Here is a 16,531-nt window from a genome sequence, read left to right on the forward strand (position 1 = left end):
AGCCACCTGCTATAGTCATCTTTCCAGCTCTGAGTAATGTACATCTTTTAAATTGGAAATAGAACAGAAGATATGACAAAAATAAGTCCATTTTTCGTTCGTTGATTTTCTGACTTAAAATGAAATCACGAAGCAAAAGAAAATGTAAGTAAATATAAAAGTTCAATAAATGCTGATTCTGTAAATGGATGAATATCCGCATCGGTCGTGCATTCTACATTGATATGTTAATCGGAGCAAAGACTCGAGGTTTCGCATGCGACGCCATTTATATTATTTTTCCCCGCTGGAAAAATCTTCATCGTATCGTCGGTAAGGACAGAAGATAAAAGGTACGCGTAAACTTCGTTGCATGGTCTGGCAAATACGATAGAACAGAAACAATCGTAAAGTTTCTCTCCTCTGTATATAATCTTCCTCATTCCGCATTTTTTAAATCTTGACCTTACTTAATTCATGAATGAATTTCAATCCCTGCGGCTAAACAACACATCAACAAGGAAAGAAAGGAAGAAAATACATATTATCATTGTATGTACATAAGATCGAATAAAAATCTCAATTTTGCAATAATAATTACACAACTCTCTTCTTCCATTGCAATAAAATAATATCGAACGTAACGATATAACCGATCATTATCAAAGTTTAATAAAATAAACAACGGAGAGAAAAATGTTAAAACAAACATATTGCTTAAGTGTTATACGACGATAATAATAGTTCTTATTATCGTTAATTGTACATAGAAATTCGGTCTTGTTGCGTGGACTGCAATACTTGCGATGGCATGTTGGAAATTCAAAGATAGCTGAGTATAACAAAGATCGATCTTCATTCGTGATTCGAATCAATAGACGATTCTCGTCGTTAGTATTCTGTAATTAATATAACTGTAATAATTTTAAATAAAATTCGACTGCAGAATTAATCTATGAGATTTTACCGACCCCCTAGAGATCTTCCAGAAACAGCAACTTGATGTGCGTGTTTCTCAAGAATCTCTTCTTGAACGATATTAACAAGACAGATAAACGCGTGTCACTTAACCTAATGATCCTGATCGTTGGATCGTGTTTGACGATTGATCGTGATTGATGTCTGTCGATTATAAAAGTTGTCGGAAATGATACGTCATCAACAGTGGGAAAAATCTGGTGACGAGAATTGTCAGGAGTTTCGAGAAACGCAAGAAGTTTTCTACGGAAAGTCAAAAGTATCGACACGCATTATTTCCAAAGAAATAACTTAATTCGACGCCTTAGAAATGTTCGACTAAAAGTAAAAATTCCATTGTTCCGAAAAATTACTCAAATCCAATAGGCTGGAAAATATTGAGTGCAGGTCGAAAACAGTAAATCACCACAAACAAATCTCTACCAGCATCTCGCGATTCTCAATCTCGTGCAATTACACTCCAAAAAACGTGAATACCTTACGAACGCGTATCAAACCGTTAGCCACATTCCTCCCAAGAGATCTTTCGTCTCTCGTTTCTCCCACCAGTGTTCGGTTGGCTCGAGGGCGATCCGGAAGTAATTCCAAATCGAAGAGGAATCAAGTGGTTTCGTTGGTCACTTTCTCGGAGCCTCAGTAGGCCCTCAATCTGACTTCCATCTCGGGATCTTGTCGGTGGGTAAGATGAGGCTCGATGGTTCCACTGGTTCCAGAGCCACTTCCGGCCACGTGGTGGCTGTGGTGACCGTGGTGATGGTGATGATGATGGTGATGATGATTCAAGTGAGGTGGTTGAGTAGCTCCACTTCTGTACGCCCTTTGTTTCTCGTCGAAATCGCGTACTCGTTGGTTATAACGTTCTAATTGGTCGCGAAGAAGAGCGTCTTCTTCAGCGGCGCGTTTCTCGTCGTACTCCAGACATCCAACACCGTCCAACCTCTCCAGGTCTATCCATCCACGCCACATCACGCACACACCGTTCATTATTAAGCGAGACCTGAGATGTACCTGTAAGCAAAATGACATTTTTTCGTGTTATATATTACACAAAGATTAATCCAAAACGATTAACCATCGACTTAAAGGACTACGAGAGCATCTTAAAGATATCAGACGACAAGGGAATATAGAATTTTCTGGAAATTCTAACTGTGTATGATTAGAGGAACAAAAGTTATATGGAATTTTTAATAAATTTAGAAACTGACGTATGACAAATTTCAATCAAAAAAGTAGAATTTCTTAACAATTTTAACGGCACTAAACAAGAAGAGACGCTAAAGAGATATACATATAATTTTCAAGAAATTTCCAACACAAACAATATAAATTACATGCCAAACTGTTACATATATTTTCCCTATCTTTATTTTCAAGAATGTAGGCATGGTATAGCACTACATTTGCCAGCGATGATTCATGCTATTTCCCGGAAATCAGGCGTTCTTCCCGCAAGACTTTCGATTGTATTCGACCAGACGTCTACGTCTTAAACCCAAAGAGAATGGTCGTAATTAAAATACCAAGATTGTCGGTGTAATCTCTGCTGGAGCAAGAAACTCGTATCTACAACACGCTTGAAACTGTTCCGTTCGACCGTTAAGACGTAATCTTTGCTCCTTTTCCGTCCCTCGAGAAGCTTATACCTTCGATGCACCGTGGAAGGGGTCCATTAAGTCCAGCGATCCGCCTTCGACTTTCAATCATGTTTTTCTCCCTCTCCCGCTCTGTGCCGTGAACGTTTCTTATTTCCAGAGAACGATTACGCAGATTGGAAGGTACAAGCTCCGAGGAGAGATGAAATTGCGAGGTGGACGATGACTAGCGGAGCCATGACGAGGACAACGAGAAAATCGGCCTTTTCGATTCATCTAAAGTATTGGGTTGCTTGAAAATTTCACAGTGATCCTAACAATCAATATCAACCTAGACGTGGATCTCTCAAAACCCAATATAATATAATATGATATATATATATTATATTATGCGTCACCTTTTGTAACGCAATACGGAAAAATTCGATCTCTGTAGCTATAAAACAAATCTTTTCTTTAAAATGAAACTTATTTCCTTAACATTATTCTACAAATTACCATTATTTTGTTTATACTAGCTAGCAATAGAAAAATTTAGTTCCTATGTTCGATCTAAACTTCGAATAAAAGGAAAATATATCTAAGATTATTTTAAGAAGCGTTACATACATATTCGAATATGTTCGGATTAAAAAGATTAATAATTTTGAAATTACAGAATTAAAGTTGAAAACGTGAAAATATGATAGCGACTGCTCTTCGGTTTTACGGTTTAGACACGACGTTGACCTACGAGCGATTTGCGCGAAGTAACAGGGACGGAAAGGAAGAGAAGGGTCGAACCGTCGGCCCTCGAAAAAGTCGAAACGGCCAATTATCTCTGCCTTGCTCAAGAGGGTTATTTTATTTCCTGGCAAATGGTTCTGTTTCCGGTCGTGTTGTAAAATTTAGAAACTGTTACGGAATCCAACTTCTAACCGTGAAAAACCAGACGAAGCTTCTTCTGTTCTCTCGAACACACTGCTCGAAATAATCGGACTCGCGTTTTCCATGTCATTTTGATTTTCATACTCTTCTCATAATTGGTACAGTCCAGAAATATTATCAATTCTGTCGAAGTGCAAGAATGACAATTACAGGTTGTACATTATTTAACGACGAATGGAAGAAATGGAAAAGGTTTTTGACAAATGGGACAGAAAAGTCGGTAAGACGAAGAGACAGGAAGGCGTCGAACGAGAAATCGTCGTTATTCGTTTCGCCTCCAGTTTCTTCTTTCATTGAAACATACAGCTGGTTGTCGACGCGACGTAACAATGTAACCGCGCGGCATGATGCTCTTTATGCAATCATAATCGAACCACGGGAGCCATCAGCGGGCGGTGTGAACCTCGATAGACCCGATAATCGAATCGTTTGCCGCCTTTTCTGAAAGACGACTGAATTACTCCGTAATTTGCGCGAGATAGCAAAAAAAAACCTTCGTCACAGGGAAACTTCCAGATTGCCTTAGGCAGGAGGAAAGTTGAAACATCAGGAAATTATGGAAATTCTGATTACGCATAACTAATTTAGAAGAGAGATAAAACGAGGAATCTGAATAGCGAAAGTTGCGAAAGAGGAAAAATAAAATTAAAATTATTGAAGATACGAAACATGAAGAATACGATAAAGGATACGAAAGAAAGGTTCTAAGAAGAAGAAACAAACGAACCTTGGCGCAACTAAAGCAAAATCTAAAGCAGAGGAAATACGTCGAGGAAAGAAGTTCGGGAAACTTGTTCGTCGAAGCTTCCAAAACAGACAGATCGTGTGACGTCAAATATCATACGCAATCGTAAAAGTATTACTCTACACAGAGGTGGTACGACTCTGCGTACAAATCGTTGTCTGACACGTAACGGGTAAGTACAAGATTCGAAGGACATATGCGATTCACGTATCTCTCTCGTTTCATTATAAATTTCTATTTAGCCAACTCTCCCACCAACATGTGTGTTCATATCACGACATCACATTTTTTATTCAGTCTGTAAACTGTAAACCATACTCGACAGTTGTCCAATGCGATTATTCAATCGAATAAAGGTCAAGAAAAGAACCAAGACAAGCGAGTAAAAATAGACCCTTCCTGATTAAATTGTTTTATTTCATATAAGAAGTTTTTCTCAATTAATTAATATTATTCGTTTGTAAATTATTATGCACGAGTCCCAATAAATATACTTATTGCGTTAGAGCCCCAATAAACGGAAGATTATTGTACGATTATTGTGCAGCGAAAGTGTCGAATTTTGCCGATAAAAGGGATGAAACGAAATAAAAAAACACGTGTAAAGAGAAGGGAAAGAAAGAAGAAGTCAAACCGACAAAACAATTTAAAGAACAACCGTCTTTAATCGTCGCTATAAGTAAGTTTCTCACGCGAACCGGAATCGTAGAAAGAAAAAAACATGAAAAAATCCATTCCACACCTTTCTCTTTCTGCCCGCCAGGGGCGTGACCCATTATCGCCAGGATAATAGGCTGCGATATTTAAACTGTAACGCGTGTCTCGTTCACGACTTTCGGCGAGCAACCCTTTCGTTGACTTATTTACATATTATACGATGGATGACGAGAGAGAAAGACAGATAGAGAAAGGAAAAAGGAAGAACGAGGTTGAAATGAAAAAAGCAAGATGTAAAATCGACCCGACGCGGAACGAAAGGGGTGAAAAATCGGGAAAGGGTGGATGGCTGGCATAGCTAAATATCCCGAGACAAACGACCGGCTATTTCGATGGTTCTTTTGTTTTTCGGTAGGCGTAGCCGTTTTGCCTTTTTGCGCGCGGTCCACGTCCGGCAGTACAATGGGCAGAGCGAGAAACATTCGTCAACGCAATCCTGCCGGAAAGGAGAACACCGTGATGGGGCATACGGTCAGTGTGTCGGGGCCTTCTGTCTTTCCTCGAAATGTATCGTTGTACGGTCGTTTTTCTTTCCTGGTACTTTGTTTTGTTTTCATTTAACTCACTTTTACGAGGAAAGAAAAATCGGAGATCCGTGCAAAAAAGGAGCCATAAAATAACCTTGGGAACTAAGTAAATTGCGTTGACAACTTTCTAGTACAGAAACTGGAAGGAAGGAAACTCGAAGACCATTTGGAATTATAGGGGAAGCTTTTGTGGTTTGAGTTTGTCGAAGTGAAGCGTGTCGTTTGATCGAGTTTTGGCTCACGTTATGTCTCGCGAAATTTTACGATTGGAGAAAAAGATAGAAGATACCGTTCGAGGAACTGTAATAGTTCTCTGAATTTATATTTACACCAGTGAAGGGACTACCGAGTATCCTGGCAGAGATGTAAATCATTTTAACCTAGGACAGTGCGTTTCGATTTTGGCTGAGAAATTTATATCCTAAATTCTAATCCTAATTCCAATCACGTGTCTGCCAACTCAGCTATCTATTCAGTCATCTATTTCTAACATTATTAAACTCGAATTAACTCTTCAAGCGTTAAAGATAATTTACTTTCTGCTTTTAGAATATTAGGACCGGACATTAAGTTATTCCTCGTTCATTTTCATCTCAACTATTTCTGATAGATGGTAATTCCTTGTTACTCGCAATTTATCTAAATTTGTTGGATTTTGCGTTAATAAAATTACGTTTTCAAATCATTTTTAACGGAATATTATATTTAAATAATAACAGAGCCAAGCGTTGATCTGTTCCAATAAGCAAAGCGCGAATAAACGAGATTCCACTGTATATAAACACAAAATTCCAAAGATAAAGATTAACGACTAAGATCAGATTGATCGAGCAAGGAAGAGCACGTAAAACGAGTGCGAACTGTCGAGGAAAGTTCGATAAGATCGACGAGAAACGACGAGTTCCTAGCGCACCCTTTTATTCATTTTGCCGGTCTTTATCGAGCTTTATCTAGCTCGCGAATCTCTCCCTTAATTATTTCCTCTCTACGGGGAACGAGAAAGAGACAATGGTGGACACGTGCAGCCGTGCGTCGCTCTTTATTACGCCTCTTTCTCTCCTCCGCTCATTGTCGATTAAAACAAAACGCTGGCCGCGGGCAGCCGTGTAAACAACCAGGCAATTCCTCCTGTCTCTCTCTCCTTTCTTTTTATTTCCAGTAGGAAAATAATGAATCGTTAGCGCGATTCTATGCTTCGTTGCCTGATAGCGGAGCGTAAACAGAATCTAGAGACGATGATGGCTCTGTGGGATGTGGATGCCGCTGTGATTCACTCGTGATACGAAAAGTTTAGGATTGTTCGCGATGGTTAAAACATCGAAAAATGTTGTAAGATGATAAGGACTTGAAACGGGATATTTAAGATTTAGTGAGATTCTGGCTCCTTTTGTATAATATTGTTATTGTTGTAATGTTAATGTTGTATAATATTGTATAGTATCGGCACTTTTTGATATCAATAAGGAACCAAAATCCCCTAATTTTGGGACCAAAGCAGCCGGCATTTTTCGATAGAGTAATTTAAGTTCGTAAACTTTACGTAAAGGATTGAACTGCGCCTGATACCAACATACACCAGACACTGACATTTGATTACAACACGTTGACAACGTTGGCGCTACCAGATGTAAAGGTGTTAATATCGAAATTCTTTGAAATAATGATGCATCGATATTGAATTACTCTCGAATCAACAATCGTATAAATGTCGAATCATTGTTGACTGAGTAGCGATATATAGAATTTATGTGAAATCAATAGCAACCCGATATTAAATTATTTCGAAATTTCTTGGAAATCAGCCATAAATCAACACATATTCGGTATTGCAAAAAATTGTAAACGTTAAGGTCCGACAGGAGCGAAACATTGTTACTTTCGATTTCTCCAAAGCCGAAAGTGGCGAAGAATTCTATCGGAGGACGCGGCGTTCGCCCTTCGGAAGATCCCAAGAGAGACGGAGGAAGATTTATGACCCATTATATACCGGGTGACTTGTAAAGCGTTCAGGCATCTGGTACGGATTCTCGAGTTGTTTGACGGACTTGAAAAAACGCTAATTGCCTCCAGTAGCTGTTAATGGGATCGCTGAATCTCTTGATTTTCAAAACTCACGCGGTATCGTCAATCTTAAAGCGCCTTTTTAAATGCCCTCTAAACTTCAACTCATGATGTATCTTTTAATAACATTAATTCGTTTTATTCAACAAGGTATTAGGTGATTAGGTAAAACTGTAAAAGGGAAAAGAAAGAAATGAAACGAAAACTGACAGAGGAAGAAGAGATTTGTAATATTTGCACGCGTGCTTTTTAGAAAATGGCGAATTCGCGACGCACCTATCGATCGCGATGGCGACGCCTCGACGCCCCTCTTTCGGCGCCGGCGTACAAGGATACGAGTCCTTTTCAGTAGCTTGAAGAAGCCACGCAACGCTCATCAGAATACAAACGCGAAGATTATATAAACTCTATTATATAAAAAAAGTATGAAGATTGACCTTTCTATAGCTGACCCTTCGAACACCAAATGTTCGTTAGACGAGACATCGAAAAACGACTCCTCTTCCTTGGAGTTTTAGAATTTTTCTCGGATCATATTTGTTAGTTTAATCTTTAGAGCAGCCATAAATTTAGTCGCCGCGCTGTTACGTTGTAAGTTTTGTTCACCGTCCGCAGGGATGCCGAGTCGAGAATTTCGGGACCGGATGTCTGCCGTTCTGCCGAGAATGGTGACAAGGTGACACTATTGTTCGGGAGGTAAAGACGGATACTAAATTTCTCGTGATGGCGACGCTACATCCCGGGACATATGACGCCAAGGACACGAAAAACTAGACCGTCTGTCCAAGCTCGTTTAATGACCTTCCTCACATTTGTCAGCTCGGAACGGACCAATTAAGGTGACAATCGCTGTTACGAGTGTAAAGATACGCTACCACAAACGTAGGTAGGTATCTGCTAATCGTTACAAATCACTAGAATTGCTCAATTATAGTTCACGATGTTTCTTTGTCGATTTATGTACGATATTAGTGATTTATAATTTGTTGTAAACAAGATTGAACTTACGAATGTTTAAAATTCTATATTTTAAGTACTACGTTAGTTTATGATTTTAAAACCACGAAGAATTGGAAATAGCTCGATTAAAGCTCAATTAGCTACTCTATTAGCTTGCGGAGGATTGAGACTTTTCGTTTCTACTCGAACACTTTTAAAGAGCCTAGAACTCTTATCGATGTCCGTCTACCGCGCTGTTACAATCATTCGTTACGTCAAGTGTACGAAATACTTTTCGATAAAAATGAAAATTCAGGGGAAAGGAATTGAAAAGGAAGAAAAAGGTGAAGTTCCGCGTAGATCGGTTAAAGATGCAGAGATTTATAAGCGATTTGCGGCAAAACATCGAAGAAATATTCACCGACCTTGCCCCGTTCTTTTTCAAAATCGCAGTCGTTGATGTCACCGCCGTAATTTCCAGATGCATTGCCAAAAACGAGCTGGAGGTTTGTTCCAGTCGCGGCGAACGCGATCTCCGTATAACCTTCCCGACAGCCATTTTGAAAGCGTACCTGACGTTCTTCGACTGGTCTATCTCGGTATCCAGTGTATCTGACCTGGACAAGCAAAAATTCGGAAAATTTGTCTGATAATCATTTCATTCGCAATTTCTATGATTACGCCAAAGATTAAACCAATTTCATTGCGCTATATAATTCGAAATTTATTTCGATTTGTAAGTAGTGGGTATGATTCAGTGGCGATTCTCAGAGATTTAAGTAACCGTCGGAAGCGGATGAAATCAGCGGCGGGAATTAATTCGCTGGAAAAGAGAAACGCGCAAAATTCAAGGAAACGATATTCTTTTTGAATGAGTCATTTGAATAAACCCAGTTGGTTATTAATTAATGGCACGGTTTCAAGGATAATTTCAATTTGGAAGATTTAACTATTTAAATTATCCAGATGATTCACGTATAAATACAAATTTGATGAATTGTATGAATCATTGGAGAACCGGATTTGAATATCGAGTAAGCTAATGTAACTACGTAGCAGGCAGAAGTAAACGAAGTATCAAGAGAAACTTTAACAATCGACCATCACAACAATCAATCGATCGTGACAATGTTAAGCTTCGAAACGTGATTTATAGTGTTCGTAGTATTAGTGGTAGTATTTATAGTATTAATGGTCTGAAGTTACATGATTTTTTCATTTACTTCCAAATAAATAAACATTCTAATTATCCAAGTTCATTAGCGTTTTTGCTTCGTACGTTCGATCTGTTGTCCACGAATTCAGTTTTTTATCCGAATCAATTTGTAATTTCGGTTTTCTATCTACCGTTTGCTTGTTAATGATATTATCTAAATTAATAAATAAACAAATAATCCTCGATTTACCTCGCTTTCGCGACTCAATCTCCTGAACAGTTCCTCCGTTTCGAATTTGGCCTTCTGATTCGGCACAACCTTGGGCATCTTGAAAAGGAACCTGGGCCGTTGTTGTTCAAACAAACCCATGCCATCGAAGGGAAGCACGCTGACACCCAGCCCTCCAGCTCCACCCGTGTGTTCGCTCATAGTGTGCATCATTTTGCACGGTTATTTCAAACCGGTAAATCAGATCAATTTACAAAGATCGATCGATCCGATCGAGCAATTTTATTTACACTTTGATGGAAACAACGTTAATTTAGTTGTTGATCGGTTTGTTGTATGTGTTCGCGATGTATACGCTTTTAATGACCTTTCACAATACACCAGATTGTTGAAAGAGAAATTTACACAGAGCACCAAAATCCGCGCGTTCGACTGCGCCGTGTGGCGTCTCAGTGGAGACTAAGGACAATCCGGTAGCAAAAGCTGCGGGTTTCCTAGTCCTGATACAAGCCACGCCTCCGACCTGCCTCCGTCTCCCCCACCACGTCCCCTTCGAATCGCTAAAGGGTGAGCTTACGAGGAAGGAGAAAACCCACCCTAACGCGTCTATTGCGGGGTTCATCCTGCACGGAGGGTAGAAAGGTTACGGGGTGACTCTGAAATTGCGTTACGGGATTTTGTAGTCGTTCGTACGTTACGCTGCCTGATACAACAATCTTATAGAATAATTTATCATTTATCTAATTACGTATTAGTTATTTAGTATAAATTCTAAGTTTCTAGGATCGAGCTCCATTGGACGAAGCAACCGTTTTTTAAACGTATTTCGTTGGATGAAAGATTGAAATTACGAAATACATAGTTTAAAAATTTTTGTTTATCGTCGAAACGAGGCGTTAAATTATACGTAACAATTGTAGAGTTTTTTTTATTATTTATTTATTTATTTACATTTTACAATTTGTCCAGTAGGACATTTGGTAAAATATTATGGTTTAGTGATATAGCAATATAACATGTGGATGGCTACCCCCAGTGGGATACCATCTTCGAATTTGATTGATTTATTTCTTTAGTGTGGTGAGTGTTTGTTACGTCCTTTGTGAGATCTGTTGGGTGTTTCCTTTTTAATCTTCTTTTTATGTTTGATGCGCCGAATTGTAGAGCGTAACACGCTTTTACTTCAGAGGTACAACAGAATTTTAACGATATGCTACGCACAAGTCCCGATCATAACCGCATATCGTCATTTGCTGAGACGTAGACACCACTCAAACATGGAAATAGATTAAGAAAATTCAATTACATATTTATTTCATATTTTATGTTACTCGATATTTTATCTTTGTTGGTAAATTTTACTACTATATTAGCCGTGGTCACTTTCTAAATTATTTTCCTCATTTTTATCCTATTACAATTGCAATCCAATAATTCGACATATTTAATCATTTAGCGCTGCCAGAGTTATCAATATTCTTAATATTAACTAAGATCCTGTCCGATTCAAGAGATATGGAAACTCTAAACTTATTCCACATGTCCATCCTCCACTTTCCAAATTGTCAGAAAACAATTGCAAAGAAAGAAAGAAAAAAAAAAGGAAACTACATAAATTTTCCACGTCAGCTGGTAGCATGCTGAAAGCGATTGCTACTGGTTGGCGAGTTAAAGGCAAGGATGAGAAAGGATGGGCGAGGCAAAGATCGTAGTACGAGGATAATATAATATACTGTAGCAGGATCAGTTCGTACAGGGATTGGCTCACTATCCCCCGTAGATATGTGAAATACGTGTCAGGGGTCCCTATTTGGTAGACAGGACTTCGTTGGAACACCGTGTATCCCCTCGAGGGAAGAGATCTTCATCGTTCGTCGAGTGGCAAGAGCTCATCCGTTTGAGAGGATCATTGTCGAGGATCCGCGATTAAGATCAACGACCCTTTGCACGATCCGCGTTGCACAACCCACGGATACCCATGTATCCGGTCTTTTTTCCTTCTCTTCTTTTTCTTCTCTCTTTTCTTCCTCGCTTCGTGCCGACGCTAGAGACTTCTGTAATATGGTCTTTAACCGAGAAAACGTCTTTTCAGCGGAATAAACTGACGGTTGCTGTACTTTTATCAGGTATTTGTACGTGTGAAGGAGATTGTTTAAATAGTTAGGTATTACTGGAATATTTCAGATATTTCCGTTCGTTAAACGACTTTCTTCTTTTGTTCAAAAACGTTTCGTTTTGAGGTTTGAAATAAAAAAAGGAAAAGAGATTTGAAGTTCGTGACAGGTAACAGATGGGTCAATATTTTTATGTTCTGTTTCTCTCGGGTGATTTACAGTTTTAACTTTATTGCCTGCTTTTATGACATCCCTTGCTAGCAGCAGTTTGTTAGAGTTTATTGAGCCAATATTCGGAATTTTCGGTCATGAAGTTGCCTAATAGAAACGAACTATCTGCCTTCTAAAGCTATAAACAAACATCAATTGTTACTTTATCATCCTACCTGATTTTTCCCACCAGGTTTGTTTTCTACTTACGAAAACATAGCTTTTTAGCTATTTAATTTTCGATAGTTACACAGTTGCTTCAACCAGAGTAATCCCTGTACTTCTCCATCGCTTCTCCAGTCAACTTCTCCGTCAAAATCGATTCAGTCCCTTTTCAAATAAAGATTGAAATAAAATTTGTTATTTCTAAAGAATAGTTGCATTTCTAAGGCAATCTCTCGATAAATTATTAAGCTCAACCTGTGATTCCAACTGATTCGCTGTATAATAATACGTATAGTGATCGATGCGACTGTAAACACGCAACTTAAAGAAAAAATGATACAAATCTTCCAATTAAAGTCGATTCGATGTTGCTTTCGTAGATCCGTTAATTTCGTGTTTTTCTATTAAAAAACAACTTTCTCGAAAATTGATCCGAAAATTTAAAACTAGTCGACATGGTGCAGTAACCGAAATTTTATTTGTCGAAGGAATCCATTGAATTTGCTGAAATTGAATTTGGTTGCGTCGCCTTTCGTCCTCTGACGTCGCGGGGAGTCCTATTCCGTCGCCATGAATGCCAAGCACGGCTAAATTAATTTCACGCTCGCGTTTACGGCGTCGCGACGACACGGAAAAAAACACGGGTCCACCACATCTCCGCCTCCGGTGTAACGCGATTGGTCCAGCGAACCTACCAATCGCAGCTTCCACCAGAGTCTGAGAATTGTACTCGTAGTGGTGATCACGTGTGCGCATACTCACACGTGGTCATATATGTACACGTATGCACATGCACGCAATACGTATACGGGAACTGTTGCCTCTTTCAAACTAGAGAAGCAACGAGAAGTTTCTTCTCTTGTAATAACGTTACGATGCTTTTAACTTTGGTATGTACATACATATATTCTTAACAGGGAAATGATTATGAAGATATCGAGACTAAAATACAAAATGGGGACTTCGTAGAATATAAGGTTAGACTATACAAAATACAAATAAAATATGTGAATTCTTTAGGTGTCTTATGCGAAATTGAAGTCTATCGAAAACTCTATTCTTATTATTTTTTCAAAGTAAAAAGATATATCTCGATACTGGCTTTTCGGGATAAACAATTGTATTTCGATTTTACATTTGAGTACTTTGTACTCATGCATTTTGGCTCGACGTTTCGTAGATGCCGCAGTCTACCTCTTCAGGCCAGACCTGAAACTAAAAAGTCTTTGACTCGAAACATAAAGAGAGGTGCAAAGTGGTTCGATTTATAGATTATTATTATGTAATAGAGGGCAGTCGAAAATAGTAGTTATATATATCTATCTCTACTGTATTTTAAAAAGTTTATATGAAAATAATTATACAAAAATAAAAAAAATGAATTAGCTCTTTGAAAGAATTGATTGAATTTATGGACAAGTACTTTGTAGACATTCGAAGAAGTTGACAGAAATACAATATTCTTTCAATAATTGCATTGGAAACTTTGCGTATTTAAAGTTGTACGATACTATAAGACGACAGTATGGTGGAAATTATGCAAATTTTTCTAAATTAATCATCGTATCGAATATATTAATAAATTGAAAATTCCTTCATCAAATTTATTAAACTTCCTGAAGTGTAGCAATAAAAATGCATCGCCTGGAATTTTGAACAATAATGGTACCAAGTCCGAAATAAATGTAGTATATACTCTATGTTAATAACGAAATCTACAATAATCAAGGTGATTCTCTTCCGTCAAAACCTGGCCCAGTCAATAAGGACATGATCGATATAAGCTGGTCGCGAAAGCGTTGCTAAAGAAACTTGGTAATCGTATCATGTATATCGTGTAAACACTCGGAACGAGTTTGGTGGGTCGAGCAAGCAAGATGTCTTACGAACGAAATAGGAATTCTTCGGCTTCGTCCATGTGGAGACATAAAGCTTACGAACGACATCGTATAAAAGTGAATATTTAATAATTATCGATAATCCGTTGCTCGTTCGATAACGGCAAATATCGCAGCATCTATTGTATTTATAGGTAAAGAAGGCTACGCGAGCAATTGACGTTGATCCACCGCAAACAAGACCTCACGTAGTTTTCAATGCAAAAGGTTTGCAATTGGAACGCGAGAAGCAAGATCGTATCATTAGGGAGAATTTTATCCTTTTGAAGAAACTTCGCGATATTATGCACCGGAAACAATCCACCGAAGAGAGTTACAGATTGAAATGGGACGAAACCAGATGTATCAGAACTCGTTGACGTGGGTTTCATAATTAATCAACACCCTTTCATAGTTTTAATTTGAAATCGTCTTGCGTATTTTATTTTACGTGAAACAAGTTTATTTACACGTTTGTACTTTCACAATAAACAAGTGAACGTGGATCTTGTATTTTATTCGATACCAAACCTATAAACTATAAATATCAACGAAAGAAAGGTTAGTTAATTTCATTGTACTGACTGTACTGAAAGAATTGAAATGAAATACAGCGTGATGATATATAAATATCAATAAAAGATTAACTGATTTTATTATACTTATCATTAAAAGAATTAAAATAAAATACGATGTAGTAAGATACAAGTATCAGAGAAAAATTGATCAATGACACAGTATTCATTATTAAAGGAATCGAAACAAGAGTACAATGGAGGAAGGAGAAGGAAGGGAGTATGAAGAAGAAGTGGGTGAGATCGATAAATATCCAACTCCTAAATTATCATCTATCCTCGAAGATACCACAAAAGCGTTAACACAAACAGAAGCAGGAGAGTGTCTTCACACATTAGGAAAATGCGATTCCGGCCTTGGTTATGCTTATCTGGGATTGAACGCATCTAATAAAGGCTTGACAGATATTAGAATCATATCAACGTTTAAATATGTGCTCTACGTGGACGTTTCCGGAAATAGATTAACGACCGAAGCACTTCGTGTTCTTTCGTCGATGAAATATCTCTTGATGCTTCAAGCTGATAGGAATCATGTGTCTTCCGCGGAATTGGATCCTATGCCTTATCTTCAGGTTAATCACGAAACCTTATTAACGATTTTTATCATTTTTACTTTTATCTTTATCTTTATTCTCTATCTTTATCTAATTTTAATATTTTTCTAAAATTCTTACATATTTATTAATCCTACTTATTTAATTGTGCTACAGGTTCTTACACTAAATAAGAATAAATTGACAAGCACATCAGGCATTTCTCATAAGCTTTTGCAATGTTTAGAATTAAATCATAATAATATTGAAGAAATCACTTTAAATCCGTACGATCTTGAGAAGTTGAACAATCTTGAATTGCGTGGTAATATTCTTACCACAACAAATGGGATCTTTTTTCCAGGATTAATACGATTATATCTCGCAGAAAATCAAATAGAAAAAGTGGAAGGTTTAGAAATATTAGTTAATTTAAGAATTCTACATTTGAGGAGCAACAAAATATCGAATTTGGATGGGTTTGATTCACGTTGTGCCAAACTCAGTTATTTGAATCTACGGAATAACGAGATTACAAAAATTTCGGAGTTAGAAAAATTAAATTGCTTAACAGCATTAGAGACCCTAATTATTTTGGAAAATCCTGTAATAGCCGATAGGGAAGTAGCGGAAGAAGCTGCTTATAGGCACATTGTTTTGGCTATGTTACCTAACCTAACACGTATTGACAAGGATCCAGTACTTTACGACGAAAGGAAAGAGGCTAAAGAATTTCATAGACAAATGCTTCGTGATGGAACAACATTCGCTGATTTAGATTTCGATCTTTTAACCGCAGGATAAAATTAATAATATTTACTCTTCGTAATTATAAATAAAAATATAAAATGCAAATAAAAATTAACATCATACGATAAGTATAATTTAAAGACTCTCATATAAAGTAGATTTCTACATAATCGATTATATTCAGTAGGTAAGACAAATTTTGTTGAGTTGTTGACATTATTTTTTTATCATACTGATACGAACTTACTGATTAGTATTGTTTTTTAAAAACCACCTTTTTTATTTTACCTTCATTAATAACATATCTCACTTCTTTTATTTTAGACTATGTATTAAATGATCTTAAATGTCAATATATTACTTTAGTATCTTCAGTATTATTAATTCACTATTATAATTAATATCATTAATTTCGAAGTGCAAATAAAATATCAAAAACTATAAAATAGAG

The 16,531-nt window shown here is 37.4% G+C and overlaps 3 protein-coding genes across 3 annotated transcripts; 2 read left to right on the top strand and 1 right to left on the bottom strand.

Moving 5' to 3' along the window:
- Positions 1 to 1,210: 1,210 nt before the first annotated feature.
- LOC100747009 (protein big brother-like) lies at positions 1,211 to 10,330 on the bottom strand. Its single transcript, XM_003488165.4, has 3 exons — positions 9,875 to 10,330; positions 8,894 to 9,085; positions 1,211 to 1,965 (listed from the first exon to the last, which is right to left on the bottom strand). Exons 1-3 carry the CDS (start codon positions 10,064 to 10,066, stop codon positions 1,591 to 1,593), a joined length of 759 nt encoding a protein of 252 aa, XP_003488213.1. The 5' UTR covers positions 10,067 to 10,330; the 3' UTR covers positions 1,211 to 1,590.
- A 3,341-nt stretch (positions 10,331 to 13,671) lies between these two features.
- LOC105680546 (uncharacterized protein CFAP97D2-like) lies at positions 13,672 to 14,725 on the top strand. The gene is made up of 2 exons (XM_012383664.3): positions 13,672 to 14,297; positions 14,375 to 14,725. Exons 1-2 carry the CDS (start codon positions 14,220 to 14,222, stop codon positions 14,597 to 14,599), a joined length of 303 nt encoding a protein of 100 aa, XP_012239087.1. The 5' UTR covers positions 13,672 to 14,219; the 3' UTR covers positions 14,600 to 14,725.
- On the top strand, positions 14,641 to 16,458 carry LOC105680543 (leucine-rich repeat-containing protein 23-like). The gene is made up of 3 exons (XM_012383657.3): positions 14,641 to 14,780; positions 14,973 to 15,369; positions 15,508 to 16,458. Exons 2-3 carry the CDS (start codon positions 14,992 to 14,994, stop codon positions 16,132 to 16,134), a joined length of 1,005 nt encoding a protein of 334 aa, XP_012239080.1. The 5' UTR covers positions 14,641 to 14,780; positions 14,973 to 14,991; the 3' UTR covers positions 16,135 to 16,458.
- The last annotated feature ends 73 nt before the right edge of the window (positions 16,459 to 16,531 follow it).

The sequence above is a fragment of the Bombus impatiens genome, unplaced genomic scaffold (assembly GCF_000188095.3).
Source record: "Bombus impatiens unplaced genomic scaffold, BIMP_2.2 scf_0219, whole genome shotgun sequence".
Taxonomy (NCBI): Eukaryota; Metazoa; Arthropoda; class Insecta; order Hymenoptera; family Apidae; genus Bombus; species Bombus impatiens.

Bases quoted from the DNA above. Each gene is read 5' to 3' on its own strand.
- LOC105680546 (XM_012383664.3), top strand. From the start codon at position 14,220: ATGTCTTACGAACGAAATAGGAATTCTTCGGCTTCGTCCATGTGGAGA. The intron at 14,298-14,374 runs GTGAATATTTAA...TTGTATTTATAG, and splicing joins ACGAACGACATCGTATAAAA to GTAAAGAAGGCTACGCGAGC.
- LOC100747009 (XM_003488165.4), bottom strand. From the start codon at position 10,066: ATGATGCACACTATGAGCGAACACACGGGTGGAGCTGGAGGGCTGGGT. The intron at 9,086-9,874 runs GTAAATCGAGGA...TTGCTTGTCCAG, and splicing joins GATTGAGTCGCGAAAGCGAG to GTCAGATACACTGGATACCG. The intron at 1,966-8,893 runs GTCGGTGAATAT...TTTTGCTTACAG, and splicing joins TTGAAAAAGAACGGGGCAAG to GTACATCTCAGGTCTCGCTT.
- LOC105680543 (XM_012383657.3), top strand. From the start codon at position 14,992: ATGGAGGAAGGAGAAGGAAGGGAGTATGAAGAAGAAGTGGGTGAGATC. The intron at 15,370-15,507 runs GTTAATCACGAA...ATTGTGCTACAG, and splicing joins ATCCTATGCCTTATCTTCAG to GTTCTTACACTAAATAAGAA.